Raw genomic sequence first — 16,796 nt, forward strand, 5'->3', positions numbered from 1 at the left:
AAATAAAATTGCACCATCAAAATTCAGTCAGAATATAGCTTTGTTATGTTCAGTTTAATTAAAGCAATATGGGAAATCTTCACATCCTTAGGCAAAGAAAACCATTAAAATTGCAACAGGTGTATAGGACAAATTGGAGACTGTGTACAGCATATGAATTTTGTGCTGTGTCACTCATTATCTCCACTGTGTGTGGAGTCAGATGCCTGCTGTTAAATCTTCGTCTGTATCCCTCAGGCCAGAAAAAATAAAAGGTCTTTAAAACTGGACAGTTCACATTCAAAGGAGAGTGCAAGGGAAAGAGAAATTATCACATTCTAGGTGAAAACAGTTTTCACCTGCTCCCTGTAGGACAGCCTTTGAGAAACTTAAACCCCTTCAACAGCAAGTGAAAGAAACCAGGTATCATATCAAGCTTTTGAAATATCACAGAGCTGATGGGTTTGCAGAAGGGAAGAACCCTGGAGACCAGGGCAGGAGAGCAGGGAACTCCCATAGCAGAAGAATCCTATTCAGTATCATTGTGTAAGACAAAAAGAGAGAGAAAAAAAAGAAGCACCATAACCTGAAGAATGCATAGTTAAGACTGAAGAATGTGTATTCAAGGCTGAAGAAATTTTATGAATAGGGAAGGCAGTGAAATGCATGAAGTTCAGAAAATACTACTCGTATATTTTGGTCTGTATTGATCTGTATCTGCACATTTTTGTCTCTGTTAAAATAAATTGTGATTCAATTCTGTAACCTGCAAACTGTAATGTGCTTCTACTGGCATGTTGGCATAAGAACATGAATTGCATACTATATATAAATTACATTACAGGTATCTGGGAAAGTAGAGTTACTTTACCTATACTGCCTAAATGAGATAATTTCCTGAAAGAATAACGGGCAGAAATTATGCAGAGGAGAAATGCCTAAGAGGCTATCAAGTGATGATACAGCTTTCTGAGGTAAACCCCAGTTTAAGAACTCAGTCTGATATTCATCTTTTTCTCTTTATTTCAGATACTTCCCCATACTGCTGGAAGAAAAAAAATTCAGATCTTTGGCAAAACTGAGTTAATTTTTGACATGTCTTCATCCCCCGATTATGACCCAGCAAAAAATACTCTTTATTGGAGTCAAATGTCTACATACAGGTAGGATGAATCCAGATTTACTTTGGCCTACTTGGTGGGACCCAAGCAAGGACACCCAGGGAAGCTCTTTATAGAAAGTTGAGTAAAGGTCATTTATGTTGGCAAGAGATCAGTTTTTGCTATAGACTCAGAAGTTAACATTTTTTTAACTGAACAAATTTAAATACATGTATGATTACAGTAGCTCATTGTGATATCTGATAACATATGAAACCTTATTTAAATGCCTAGCATTGGTGAATTTTAGACTAGGTTCTTTTACCCTTATTTGCATTTATTTTCATTTGAATGCAAATACACACTGAGCTTGAACTGACCTGCCCCATACAATACGCAGTCTTCCCTGTTCATGCTAAACTTCTTTGTTTATCCTTCATGTTTCAAGGCTAACTCCAGCACTTAGGAGACCCATTGTCTGGTTTAACACCACAGTTCTTGTGGCTTTGTTAGCTGCCATTTTCAAAGCCTCCTGGACCCACAGATACTGTGAATTCTCTAAATAGGCATTTCACTGTACATTGCCAGCACAGCACACTCTCGCCATACCTGAAGTATAGTCTCTGGAAGCTTGAAAGGACCCCTGATCATAAGATGGAAAGCTACTGCACCTGTTGTTTATTGCAGTGGTCAGGATATCCCTTACCTGAAAATCCATACACTAAGGGAATTATATCTGTGTATATATCAAAGGGCAGGAAGTGAGGAGGATGTGTTAGATAGTGTGGGACCTGAGCATGACATAAATGGTGTGGAATAAGGAGCAGAGATTGTGCTGGTTTTGGCTGGGATAGAGTTAATTTTCTTCATAGCAGCTTGTATGGTGCTATGTTTTGGATTTGTGACTAAAACAGTGTTGATAACACAGGGATGTTTTAGCTGTTGTTGACCAGTACCTGCACAGAGTCAAGGCCTTTTATTTCTGTTCTTCAGAGACTGCCCCACCAGCGAGCAGCCTGGGGGTACGCAAGAAGCTGGGAGATGACACAGCTGGGACAGATGACCCCAACTGACCAAAAGGATATCCCATATCATATGATGTCATGCTCGGCAATAAAAAGCTGGGGAAGAAGGAGGAAGGGGGGATGTTCAGAGTTATGACACTGGTCTTCCCGAGTCACTGTTATATGTGATGGAGCCCTGTCTCCTGGAGATGGCTGAACACCTGCCTGAGGTGGGAAACAGTGAATTAATTCTGTATTTTGCTTTGCCTGCACGCACAGCTTTTGTTTTATCTGCTAAACTGTCTATCTCAACCAAGGATTTTTCTCACTTTTCCCCTTCCAGTTCTCTCCCCCATCCCACTGAGGAGAGGTGAGCTAGTGGCTGTGTGGGCTGAGCTTCCTAATGCAAGTTAACCCACAAAACAGCTTTATGATTTTACAATCAAAATAACTCTCAGTCCCCATTGGCAGTTCCACACCAACATATTCAGCACCTTGGTGCTTTAGAGGCTTTTGTAGATACTAAAGCTTGACAAATTTGAGAGCAAGCAAGCACTCTACAAATGATCTCACATAAAAGAGGATGTCTGATTAGCAACTGACTTCAATTCTTGCCTGTCAGAGTGCTAGAGATTAATCATTACAATGCCCAGTATCAAACTTTCTAACCTGGTGATCTGCAGTTCAGGCCTCTATAACATAAGCAGAGAACTGAAATGCAAAGAACCCAAAAAATGTTTACTAACATGCCATTTGCAAGGATAGATCTTTGACACCTCTTAGGAACATGTGGACATCATTACTTCAATATAGTAAACTGAATGTTACCTTTTCCTGATAATTCAAGAGTTGATACATCATGACCTCTATCATCTGATAGTGTTGCCTTATAAACTCCTTCATCGTTGCGAGACAGCTACAAGGAAAACACAAGGTGTTTACTGACATACTTGATACTAGTACAACTTTTGCTCTGCATGATTTCCTAAATCAAACAACATACGTTGTACTGCATTCTGGTTAAATAATCTTAGAATCACAAAATCATAGAATCATTTAGGTTGGAAAAGACCTTTGAGATCAAGTTCAGCCATTAACCCAGGACTGCAAAGGCCAGCATTAAACCATGTAACTAGGCACTGTATCTATGCATTTTTTTAAACTCTTCTAGGGATGGTGATTCCACCACCTCCCTGGGCAGCATCTTCCAATGCTTGACTGCCCTTTCAGTGAAATTTTTGTCCTAATATAAAAACTAAACCTCCCCTGGCTTAACTTGTGGAGCCATTTCTTCCTGTCCTGTCACTAGTTATCTGGGAAAAAAAGACCTACACCAACCTGCCTACATCCTCCTTTCAGGCAGCTGTAGACAGCAAATATTCCACCCTGAGCATCCTCCTCTCCAGACTAAACAACCCCAGTTCCCTCAACTGCTCCTTGTAAGACTTGTTCTCCAGACCTTTCACCAGCTTCATTGCCCTCATCTGGACACGCTCCAGCACATCAACATCCCTCCCGAAGTGAGGGGCCCAAAACTGAACACAAGATGTGAGGTACAGCCTCACCAGTGCCTAGTACAGGGGGACAATCACTTCCTTAGTCTTGCTGGCCACACTGTTTCTGGTACAAGCCAGGATGCTGTTGGCCTTCTTGGCCACCTGGGCACACTGCTGGCTCACATTCAGCCAGCTGTCGACCAGCACCCCCAGGTCCTTTAACACCAGCAGCTTTCCAGCCACTGTTGCCCAAACCAGTAGCGTTGCCTGAGGTTGTTGTGACCCAAGTGCAGGACCTGACACTTCTCCCTTGACCCAGCAGTCCAGCCTGTCCAGCTCCCTCTGTACAGCCTTCCTACCCTCAAGCAGACCAACACTCCCACCCAGCTTGGTGTCACCTGCAAACTCAGTGAGGGTGCGCTTGATCCCCTTGTCCAGACCATTGATAAAGATATTAAACAGAACTGGCCACAATACAGAGTCCAGGGGAACACCAGCTGTGTCCGGACACCAGCTGGATTTAACTCCACTCAACACCACTCGTAGGCTCAGCCATGCAGCCAGTTTTTTACCCAGTGAACAGTACAACTGTCCAGCCATGAGCAGCCAGTTTCTCCAGGAGAATGCTGTGGGAAGTGGCGTCAAAGGCTTTACTGAAGCCTGGGTAGGTAACATCCACAGCCTTTCCCTCATCCACTAGGTGAGTCGTCTTGTCGTAGAATGAGATCAGGTTATTCAAGCAGGACCTGCCTTTCATGAACCCATTCTCACTGGGCCTGATCCCCCAGCTGTCCTGCATGTGCCTTACGATGGCACTCAGGATGATCTCCTCCATAACCTCTTCTGACAGTGAGGTCAGGCTGACAGGCCTGCAGTTTCCCAGATGCTCCTTCCTGCCCTTGTAGATGGGCGTTCATGCTGGCTTACCTCCAGTCTTCTGGGGCCTCCCCAGTTTGACAGGGCTGTTGATAAATGATAGAGCGTGGCTTGGCAAGTTCCTCTGCCAGCTTCCTCAGTACCCCCAGGTGGATCCCATCTGGCCCCATAGGCTTGTGCACATCTAAGTGGAGCAGCAGGTCAGTATATATTTCTGCCTGGACCGTGGGGACTGCATTCTGCTCCTCATCCCTGTCTTCCAGCTCAGGAGGCTGAGTACCCAGGGGGAAGCTGGTCTTGTTATTAAAGACTGAGGCAAAGAAAGCATTGAGTACCTCAGCCTTTTCTTCATCCTTTGTGGCAATGTTCCCAGTTGCATCCAGTGAAGGATGCAGATTACCCTTGGCTCTATTTTTGTTTCTAATGTATTTTTAAAAACATTTTTTGTTCTCTTTCATGACAGAGGCCAGTCTGAGTTCTAGCTGGGCTTTTGCCTTTCCAGTCTTTGCCCTGCATAAACTAGCAACATCCTCATAGCCCTCCAGAGTTGCCTGCCCCTTCTTCCAAAGGTGCTAAACTCTCCTTTTTCCCGAGTTCCAGCCAAAGCTCTCCGTTCGGTCAGGCCGGTCTGCTTCCCCCCCACTGGCTCATCTTTCAGCACATGGGGACAGCCTGCTCTGTGCCTTTAATACTTTCCCGAAGAATGCCCAGCCTTCCTGGCCCCCTTGGTCCTTCTGAACTATTCCTCAAAGGACTCTGCCAACCAGGCTTTTAAACAGACCAAAGTCAGCCCTCTGGAAGTCCAAGATAGAAGTTCTGCTGACCCCTCTCCTTCCTTCTTCGAGAACTGAACTCTGTCATCTCATGATCGTTATGCCCAAGGCATCCTCTGACCACCACATCGCCCTCCAGTCCTTCCCTGTTTGTAAACAGCAGGTCCAGTTGGTATCTCCCCTGGCTGGCTCACTGACCAGCTGTGTCAGCAAGCTGTCTTCCACACACTGCAGGAACCTCCTAGATTGTTTCCTCTCTTGTGTTATATTTCCAGCAGACATCTGGTGGGTTGAAGTCCCCCATGAGAACAAGGTCTAACGATCATGAGACTTCTCCCAGCTGCTTGTAGAATATTTCATCTGCCTCTTCATCCTGGTTGGGTGGTCTAGTAACAGACTCCCACCACGATATCTGCCTCGTTGGCCCTCCCCCTGATTCTTACCCAGGGAAGGACCTCATTTTACCAGAGATGAGATGGAAACTATGAATGGCTTGTGCATGCTTTTTTGTGGAGCTGTGGTTAGTTCTTAAGCCTAATACATGTTCTGATTTCAGTTCAATTGCCTTGAGAAACCATGTTTTTTTTCTTGTTCCAAAAAGACAAACAGGATTGATCCTGGTCAATAGGAATTAGAAGTAATACAGTAAGATGTTACAGACAGTAACTTCAACCCACACAAACTTTAAAAATGCAATTTTTCTTCAATAAAAACAAGTACTTTTTTGAAGCAACCTATGTAAAGCGTAACAACAGATCTGTATCCTTTAACTGTCCAAATATCAATTCAGTAGCTTTCATTCAAGCAGCAACTGTAATCAAATTATATCTATGCTAAGTAAATAGTTAATTCATTACCCTTGGAGAGCTTTCATTCTAAAATCTAACATAGTAACACTGCATTAAAGGCAGTAGGGGTTTTTGGTTTGGGTGGTATTATTTTAATTTACTTTAAAACCTGAAGGAAATATATAAATAATTATATACAGATTGGAGGTTATTTAATTGAGTCTTAGACTTATACAAGTCCAGAAGCAAGAAAATCATAGCTGAAGCATCATATACTTGAATGACAAGTAACAAGAACAATTCAAGAAAAGCAGAAACAACCCTCCACAAAAGTCTGCTCAAGAAAAATGAAGCCACTAGAAAATCAGTATGCTCTTGCAAGTGAAATGAAAGATAGACATTAGAAGAATATAAAACCAATAAATAAAATAAATAAATAAATAAAATGAAATGTGCATTATGCTGAAAGCAGAAAAACTCAATCCAGGGAGGTTTTGGCACTTGACGAAGGCAGCTGCTATGCAAGCTAAGGCTTCAGACACAAGTTAGGTTATCCTGTTTGCATAAATATAAATCTTAGGAGGCCATATACCTCAAGCCTATTTATTTTAGGCAATAAAACTGAAACACTGTCAGAAATGAGGTGCTTGAACAAATTGAAAAATTAAGGAGCAATAAGAAAGAATGAGATAGAGTTCACCTAAGGACACTGAAGCAACTTAGGCATAAACTGTCTGAGCTGATAACAAAAATAGGTACTCTTTTGCTAGCATTAGTTACTCACCAGCTAATAGAAGGGTAGAAAATATGGTTTTTTAAAAAATGTTTCACAGAAATCATGATAGCTGGTTTAGTGCTCGGCCTGGCCAATCTAGCATGTCAAGCAGAATCTGTCATTTTTGATCAGTAAGTGATACTGTACCCTGGGAATACTGAGGTGACATTCTCCCTTCTGCAGATCAGGCATCTCATCAACGTCAATCCCAGAACCATCCTTATACCACTTGAAAACAGTCTCCTTCTTTGTGTTCGCAACCTGTGCAACAGAAAAGGCACATAAGCCTGGTTACATCCTGAAGAAAGGTATAGTACAGTAGGTAGTCACTCAGGTACTTCCAACATAAGAAGTCATTTTTTTTATAACACATGTCAAATAAAGCTAAGTAAAAAACCAGTTTCAACCAAGTGCTACTAAGCAAATCTTAGTCCTACAGTATTTATTAGCAGCACAGAACTGGTCAGAAGTAAGCAGCTTCAGAGCCCTGGCAAATCTTAAAGGTGGTCCTGTTAATCTCTTCCCCTAAAGGTTTTGCACCCCTGCTATGTGGTTGTAGTTTGTCTAGTTATATCTGTGAGAAGTATCTTTGAAATTAGAGCTGCTGAAGTCCCCTTTATCTTTTTGCTTGCCATGTGACTCCAGAGAGCTGTAACACAGAACTTAGGCCCTATCTTAGAGTCTTCAGCCAATTTGCAGATTTATCCCAGCTACCTAAGCAATGTATTTCAGGGCTGAACTGCAAAGAGCAACTGAAATTACCATTCTGACTTCAAAATTGCAAGCTGCACTAGAAATCTTTTTTTTCTACTAGGTTGCATCCTATGGGAAATACAGACTTGAGGAATCTTACAAATTGCAGTGTCTCCCAATACAAAAGGGGCTTAACAACAGCATGCAAATGCAGAGAAGTTGTTTGAAAGCCAGAATTTGACTGTAGTAGCAGCAGCTCATCTAAGTAATGTGTATATAGACTACAGCTATGCCATAAGCAGTGCTCTAATTTTGAAATATAAATTGTGTATTGGTGACACTTAAAATATCGCTGGATGAATGACCTCAAACTGAATTCAAAGAAGCTAAAAGCCCAGCTCTTTTTATAAATCCTGTTTTATTTTTCTCATTTTCAGAAACATGATGGTTTATTGACATCACTATCCGCATACCTTTCTAAAAATCACAAAAATGCAATGGTATTTCTGTGCATAGGCTGAATTCCCAGTCAGCATGGCTTTGGTAGAAAGACAGAGCTAGCAGGACATTTCTCATTCCCCAGGCAGTTCCTTTTAAAAGCCTCCTTAAAAAAAGAACTGAACAAATGGATAGAGGGCAGCCCAGAAGTTAATACAGATCTGCAGCAGTTTTCAAGTGACTTGCTTGGAGGAAAACATGCACCAGTTTCTGCCCCTTTCACATTACAGAAGTCATTCCATAAATGAACAGCTCTAGGAAAGCTCTCTTATAGGGGTGACTAGACAAATAGGTGGGCCTCCTATACTGATTCCTGGACATCTCTATAAAACCGCTCAAATTAATCACATATATGGCTGCTTAATAACCACTGTGGTTGCTATGGATCTCTGACGGAGTATTTAAGACCAGAACCTCGCTCAAAGCAATGCCTTGCTTGAGAAAAGTGAGCAGCATTTTACATTTACCAGTAACTATAAAGTGACTGTTCCTGTAGTCATATGACATGAGTAGCAATTTTATTTGAACAAAGACTGAAGGAACAAGCCTTTAATGCTTTTCCACAATTTTTCATCGGACTGTTAGCACTCAATCTGACAATAAATAGGCTGAGTTTCAGACACATGCTATTTGCAGTGCTGAAGTTATTTCATGTTGAAATTTACTGTAAAAAGTTATCTTTTTTGCTATTTAGCCACACACACCAAAAACTTGCTTTTAACAGATGAGGTACAAATAAGGGTCAAAGTTATGCAAGAGCAGATAAATTCTGAATGTTCTGAAATTTAGAAGTACTTGAAGAAAAATTATAGTAGATGCTGGCACATGAAGAAAAATAAAAACACAATAAAAAGCAACCATCGATTTATCATTCAGATGGACAAACGTCCCACTGGCAGGCAGTGTCTACAGTACCAAGAACAAGATCATCAGTCCCAGGTATTTCAGAAGTAAATAGTAAGTCAATCAAAAGTCAGTCAGGTCCAATCACATAGGAAATAAGTACATGAGGTAACATGTATTACTTTAATATACTGTTTTATAACACTATCCATATTTATTCATTATTACTGTTATGGATCTGGATCATAGAGTCAGTCATCTGCCTTACACAGGTTGGCCTGGTTTCCTAACTCCCCTATTTCATGCCATGTCCTTTGAGAAACTCAAGACAAAAAGCCCTCACTTACAGGTACTTCCTTTACATTATCCCAGGCTCTTTCAAAAGGGAAAAACACTCATGACAATTCTTTTTTCACAGGACCACTAAACAGAGCCTAGAAGAGACCTGGGCCAAGTGCTGTGATATGGCCTGGAGAGATTGTTCCTCAGATGTTTTTATTAGCAGAGAAATAGCCCAGGGCAGCCACATTACTAACTTGAATGTCAGGTATCTGAAGTTTGTAGGACAAATCCAGGCTTTATGGTGCAAGCTCTTCCTATGAACAAATATCAGTTAAACAGGCATAAACAGTACCATGTGAACTTAATGGCCAGTCACATACTAACAGTAACAAACATTATAAAGTCAATAGCATAGTTAAAATGATGAGTGTGCAAACAGCCCACATCCTAGATTTCATTTACATAAAATGTTCTGACCTTATGAACAAAAAGTACACTGGTGAAAAGCATCTAATCAGACACTCAGCCTTCCACAGTTTCACTGGTATAAACAGGCTTGACAGTCAATGGAAAGAAGGATAATTTCAGATTAATTTGTAGAGAATTAACACTAGTATAACTGGTTCAGCAACATTTAATTCCCCATGTGAATGAAAGGATAAGCAGGGTTCATGCCTGAGGCCAATACATGTGGAGATTATAAAGTACTCCAGCTATGCAGCTCAGCACTAGCAAAGGTACCGTGTTAGCTAATGCGTGTTGAGCCCAAAAATGGGGGCACACAGAATGGCAGCTTCACCACCCAGGTCAGTTCTGCTGGGAATAAGTTGAGGTTAAAGGTCTTCTAATTAGTGAGTAGAAAAAAAAGAAGGAAAAAAAAACCACAAATGTGCATGGAAATTGTTCATAATGAATGATTCAAGTTAGTCTAATTAAAAGCAAAAAACTTATTCAAAAGAAGTGGAGAAATGTAATACAAAAGAGTCCATGTTACAGGAAAAGCAACAAAGAGCTTGATGCTTGTTGAATTCAATTGACTTAGTTATTCAGACCTCTAATTAGTCACTCTAAAAGAGCAATAAAAATGAAAATATATCAGTTTAGAATGGCATATAAAGATGTTATTAGCAGAAGTTACTCTCAATTCCAGGCACATTAGCATTAGTTAAGATTCAAAAGTCATTACCCAAATATAATAAAAATCATGTTTTATACCTTTAATTCTCGAAGCTTTTGTTGCATGTTTAGTTACAGCTGATTAAATAGCAGATGATTTGGTAGAGGAACCTCCAAATCAGAAAACAGTGAGGAAAGAGTTTGAACTCTGGTTTTGTGGCTAGTTTTTGAGAAAGGAAGAAGGACCATTTTGTTTAGATGATTTGTATGGCTTGCAATTATTGTAAAAAATTAGATCACCTACACATTTAGAAATATGCTGCATTTTTTTTGTTTTGTCTTGTTTTAATGAATACAGCTGGAGGAGTAGTAAGTCAAAAATTTTAATTTAAAATATTTCTAAATATTAAGAAAAGTTTTAATATGAAGCTTTTAATTTTTAAAATATCAAAATCTTTCCTCATGTTTTCCTACGTCAATTTTTAATCAACATATTCTAACAAATTATTTCAAGTATATATCCTCACCTTACAAGCAAGTAAAACTTCACATTCCTCTGTAACTTCCCAATACAAAAACTCTGAGAAGTGAGGACCTGAGAAACAAAGTTGTCTTGAAGCATATGTTTAAAGCAATTAAGAGTATCAGAGAGATCCAGTGAAAGAAAGAAAAAGGATGACAATTATAACATCCTCTGACATACATAGCCTTTGTAAAGTTACTGTGGTTACTCATGTCAGTAAATTTATATATTTTAGTGTCTGCAGGATTAGGGCCCATAATTGCAATATCCAGACCCAGGAGGTGGCAAAGTCCCAAACTTTCACTGAAAATATTGAGAACTGAAAGATCTGGAAAGTCTGTGCTCCAAGTGATAAAATTTCTTTCCTAAAGCTATGGGGGGAAAAAATAACCCACCCTCCCAAATAGAAATAATACATTGCTTATGTAAAGAATGTTATTTAGTTCTAAGCTATTTAGAATAAACCTAAAAACCATGTGCTAACCAAGTGAAAATTACAAACTGGACCTCAAATGCATTTTTTGAAGGATTTCAGAGTGATAGAATTCTGAATTAGGTATCCATTAGTAATTCTTACTTTCAACTGCAAACAATATTGATAACAAGTGTACTTGTTACACAGACTGTAATTGTATAGCAACTATGCAAGAAATATACATCTAGTTCCTGGAATTTTGCCTTGACAAAAACCCCAGGATCAGGTTTTTAATCTTCCTTGTCTGACACTGTGCTGTCTACTCTTCTGTCAATTATATTCAAGGGACAACTTATATGCTTAAAATTTACTGTGCTGAAATGTTTTGTTGGATCAGAGCCTACAACAGGCATACTTCTCATGAACATCGAGCAAGGACAACCACTCATAAGGACTCCCACTTTATTTTTCTACTTAGCAAAAATTCTGTCACAACTTGCATGTATCACATGGCAATACTGGAAAATAAGATCCACCAAGGGTTTAGTGTATTCTCACACTGTGCAATATACTCATCTTCTAAAGAAATCAGTGGAAGTTACAAGCACTTAGTATTCACTAGGGATGCATTATTAGCTGCAAACCGGGCCTAAAGTCACCAATCAACTCTGTCTTACCTTGCTTTCTGAGAAATTCCTTTCGCTGGAGCTCAGACTCAGCCAATACTGCCTTGAATGCTAAATTTTAGGAGAGGTGAATGAAAAATGAGTTAGTCAGAAAATTACTCAAAGAATAATTGGAGTTCATTTCTTCATCCAAATCAAAGTTTCAATGTTTCAGTGAACCTACCATCTCCAATGAGAACTAACGAAGACTGGTTCTTGGCCTTTCCATCTTGAATCTGTACTGTATAGGTACCTTCATTGTCAATTGTAAATCTGTCCATCACCATTTCTATAATGCCATTTGAACGGTCACAATTCATTTTATGCCTCTGAAATAAACAAATGATAACTTTACTGTAGTATAGGGTAAATTACTTATGATTCTTTATCAAATTAATAATTTTTATATCCTTGCCTCCACACAATCTTTTTCACGTCTTTTAAATTGTAAACTATGGAAAAGGGCTGTGCTTGTATTTACTGTTGTATAAGAAGATCCCAGTGGTGACAGAAACCTCTGTGTGCAGCTGCACTTGGAATCCTCGAGTCATCATAATACAGGTGGTTTGGATTTAAAAATAATAGTTTATGGCACTATGCATGTTTGAAGAAAAGCCTACAGAGCCAGCCTTTAGCTGCATCGCAGCTTCCAGTTCAACAAGGGTTTTTTCTGGGCTGAAGCACTACTCCTAGCAGCGTCCAGAAACAGCTGGAAGTATTATGTTTGTAGACACAAACATGGATCTCCAAATAAACCTATCAAGACAAATCCAAAAAGTCATGACTACTAAATACCTCTGAGACATATGTGGTAGCTCAATACTGGATATTATTTTCTCACTAAAAAAATTTATTTAGGAAGGGTATAATGATTTGCTTATCTAATGCTAGCTATTTTCAAAGAACACTAACATGGAAGACTGTGACAACAGTAATTTATGCAAAACCAACAGAGATTCTAGGAACTAAAAGATCAACCAAATCCAGCAAAAAAGAATTAGAATTCTGTCAAAACATCTGGTTACCTATTAAAGTGCTTGCAGAATACTCAAAATACCAAATATTGACTTGAATTCAAAGTTAAATGTTGTTCACTTTGTGTCATTTTTATGTTTGCTTTCTATTAAGTATTCCTGAAATATAAATTATTGTCAGACATCATCAAGGGAATAGAAAATTGCAAGCAAATATTGGACAACACTTGCAAAATGTGTTTTGAATTTGCAGGTACTACTTTAGATACAACCACTTTTTACTAAGTAATACCCTCTTTCTTTCAGTGAGTAACAACCATGAGGTTGATGTGGCCCACTAACATTGATGCTGTTTGAATCTCAACTAACACGTTCCTAAAGCAAAGTACAAATAATCCACAGAAGTTATTGGTCAATACTTTTAAGTAACCAATGGAGCCAAGGATATTATATGTAAAATGTTCTGTTAATGGTGGGACAGAAAAGTAAATGTCACCATCTAGAAGGAGTTCTATGCAGTAAATTTTTATAGAATCCATTAATGTTAAAAGGAGACATGATGCCTTATAGACAAAATGTTTTGATTAACCTTTTTACTGGACTCCAAAAGTAGAAAAAGGTACCTAAAGCCACAAGTAAAGGAAATCAAGAAAGAAGGAAGAGGGGGAAAAGCTAGTAAAAATACTACTTATTAAACTCTCTGGGACCACTTTCTTACATGGAAGAACTTTCAGAACTGAACCAAAATTAATAGGATTAACCCCACAGGTATATCTGCTTCAGCTTTGAGGGACACCCCCTGGCCAGCCTCAAGAACAGATTCACTGTTCTATGGACAGCAAGCCCAAAGAACAGTGTAGACACAGTCAAGATTGTTAACATTCATTACTGGCACTTTCAAACGTACAAACAGTACTAGTTCAAATTTTAATGGGGTAACTGAACGATGAAGAAAGAGAAAAGACAATATAATTAACAAAGCAGTAGCCAACAGATTAGGATAACAATTCAGTAAATAAATGACTTAGAAGAGACTGAGGTATAATATTTATATAAAATAACAGGGGGAAATGCTCATATAATCTGGATATGCACTTTCCCATATATGGTTCACAGAAAGACAGAATGTCAAGGAATAGATCAAGATTTAATTAGTCAGGAAATTAAGTAGAAAAATTACTTATGTAAGAGTTCATCTGTAAAGGTGGAGGAGATAGGCAAGGTAGGTTAAAAAGACAAGTTATAAACCTCACCAGACTATCAAAAGGTGCAAATTCAAATTGCTGCTTACAGTCTTTTGCCCACAGAGGTCAAGGACAACACTTACATTCATTTCATGAGTTCTCAGGGAGAATGTTATATTGAGATTTGCCAGAAGCAGAAAACGAAGAGCAAGATGTATGTTTTAATCTGATCCTTTATCACACTTCTAGAATTTTATTTCTTGCTTTTGGGTAAATGAAAAAAATATCAGAATATTAAAATGAAAGCTGCTTAAATAGGGTCCAGTTCATTCCATTCTCAGATTTTTTTGAAATCTTACCGAAACTGTTCCCTGTTAGGACCTAGAAGGAAAGATTTATCACTTCAGCCAATGTCAAGAATCAGACTACAATTCACCAGTATAATGGTCTATTGAACATGTTCAGTGACTGTAGCCTAGTCTCCAGGCAGATTTTAGAGTGTAATTAGGCTTCTAACTATCGCCATTATGCAGCAAGATGAAGTTCAATGATTTTATGGGCACCATAAATACTAGGCTTTTATGTGACTTTCCACAAAAATATCATCAGTCTCCAAATGTAAATGTCACCTGTGGGTTACTAATTAAAGAGGTGAAATAATGCAGCTCCACTTCAAGACTCTCTCTGATGTCAATGATTCCCAAACATATGCGAACTAAAAATAGCTTGTTCTGTTACACTTACATTACCAAGACAGAATATTGTCATTTCAGCAGACCTTAGTCACTAACATTCAGGTGCTATAGCTTACTACTTCTTAATGTAAGAAAAACAGAGAAGTATTTCACTCAGAAACACTTTTTCTTCCACCTATCAATATGTAATTAAAGTAAATGCTCTTTGCTTTTCTCTGGTATAAAAATGCTGATAAGTTTCTCTGGCCAAACCAGGCTTTGCATCCTCAGGAATAAACTGAACTTTTCAAACAGCTGCACTGGAAATGGTTTCCTCACAGGAAAAGGTATTTCCAGGTCTGTGTTTTGTGGCCAGTAAATGAACTATACCCCAGCCCTGCAAGGGCATGACCTGGCTTTCTTCTTAGCCCAGTCTGACCACTTCTCTATATCCCTTTCTATAGAAGATCTTCCTAGAGCTATAAAAATGCAGGAAGCTGGTGTCCTGACCTTTCATCTCCATGTAGCCATTCAACGCACATTTAGTATCAATGCCAAATTAAAAAAAAAAAAAAAAAAAAAAAAAAAAGAAAGAAAGAAAATGACACCATCTAAAAGTTTATACCTATGACCATTGTTGCATTCTCACGTGCCTCCCACATTATATGCAGAATTAGTAGCAGTAGCCTCAGAGGTTCTCTGAGAAAAACATGTCTTGCTGGTTTGGAGTCCAAAATTGTACTTGAGGCAGCTTTTTTATCTTAAGCTATTTTCTTAAAATATTTGTGCACTACTTTTAATCAGATGTGTTTAATAATGATCTGTGTCTCACTTCTCCTTCTCTTTGGCTGTTGGTCATCTAGCTACTCCAAATTAATACAGACTTCTGAGGGTTAAACTTTGCTCTCTTTTTTTGGTATGAATAGGCTCACTCTGCAGCAGAAAATCTATACTGTAAGAAAGATTAGAGATTGGCATTCCTTTCAGGTGTTATCATACCTTAATGATATGGTTTTAAGAAGCTATACGATCCAGGGAACTACAGGCCTGTCAGCCTGACCTCACTGTCAGAAGAGGTTATGGAGGAGATCATCCTGAGTGCCATCGTAAGGCACATGCAGGACAGCTGGGGGATCAGGCCCAGTGAGAATGGGTTCATGAAAGGCAGGTCCTGCTTGAATAACCTGATCTCATTCTACGACAAGACGACTCACCTAGTGGATGAGGGAAAGGCTGTGGATGTTACCTACCCAGGCTTCAGTAAAGCCTTTGACGCCACTTCCCACAGCATTCTCCTGGAGAAACTGGCTGCTCATGGCTGGACAGTTGTACTGTTCACTGGGTAAAAAACTGGCTGCATGGCTGAGCCTACGAGTGGTGTTGAGTGGAGTTAAATCCAGCTGGTGTCCGGACACAGCTGGTGTTCCCCTGGACTCTGTATTGTGGCCAGTTCTGTTTAATATCTTTATCAATGGTCTGGACAAGGGGATCAAGCGCACCCTCACTGAGTTTGCAGGTGACACCAAGCTGGGTGGGAGTGTTGGTCTGCTTGAGGGTAGGAAGGCTGTACAGAGGGAGCTGGACAGGCTGGACTGCTGGGTCAAGGGAGAAGTGTCAGGTCCTGCACTTGGGTCACAACAACCTCAGGCAACGCTACTGGTTTGGGCAACAGTGGCTGGAAAGCTGCTGGTGTTAAAGGACCTGGGGGTGCTGGTCGACAGCTGGCTGAATGTGAGCCAGCAGTGTGCCCAGGTGGCCAAGAAGGCCAACAGCATCCTGGCTTGTACCAGAAACAGTGTGGCCAGCAAGACTAAGGAAGTGATTGTCCCCCTGTACTAGGCACTGGTGAGGCTGCAACTTGAATCCTATGTTCAGTTTTGGGCCTCTCACTGCAAGAAAGACATTGAGATGCTGGAGCATGTCCAAAGAAGCGCAACAATGCTGATGAAGGTTTTAGAGAACAAGTCTTATGAGGAGTGAACTGTGGTTTTTCAGCCTGGAGAAAAGGGAGGCCTGGGGGAGAATTTATCTATCTCTACAACTGAAAGGAGGTTGTAGCAAGGTAGATGTCAGTCTCTTCTCCCAAGTAACAAGTGATAGGACAATAGGAAATGGCTCCACATGTGTCAGGGGAGATT

General features: G+C 39.8%; 1 protein-coding gene across 2 annotated transcripts in view; it reads right to left on the reverse strand.

The window, feature by feature from the left end:
* MYOM2 (myomesin 2) overlaps positions 1-16,796 on the reverse strand; it is an 87,600-nt gene that overhangs the window by 10,540 nt on the left and 60,264 nt on the right. For both annotated transcript variants that reach the window (XM_080387727.1, XM_080387728.1), the window contains 5 exons: positions 12,011-12,155; positions 11,839-11,898; positions 10,751-10,818; positions 6,939-7,052; positions 2,912-2,999 (listed from right to left, as the gene is read on the reverse strand). In XM_080387727.1, the coding sequence (XP_080243853.1) occupies positions 2,912-2,999; positions 6,939-7,052; positions 10,751-10,818; positions 11,839-11,898; positions 12,011-12,155 (475 nt within the window). The remainder of the gene's footprint in view (positions 1-2,911; positions 3,000-6,938; positions 7,053-10,750; positions 10,819-11,838; positions 11,899-12,010; positions 12,156-16,796) is intronic.

Source organism: Falco punctatus (assembly GCF_963210335.1).
Source record: "Falco punctatus genome assembly, chromosome: 5".
Taxonomy (NCBI): Eukaryota; Metazoa; Chordata; class Aves; order Falconiformes; family Falconidae; genus Falco; species Falco punctatus.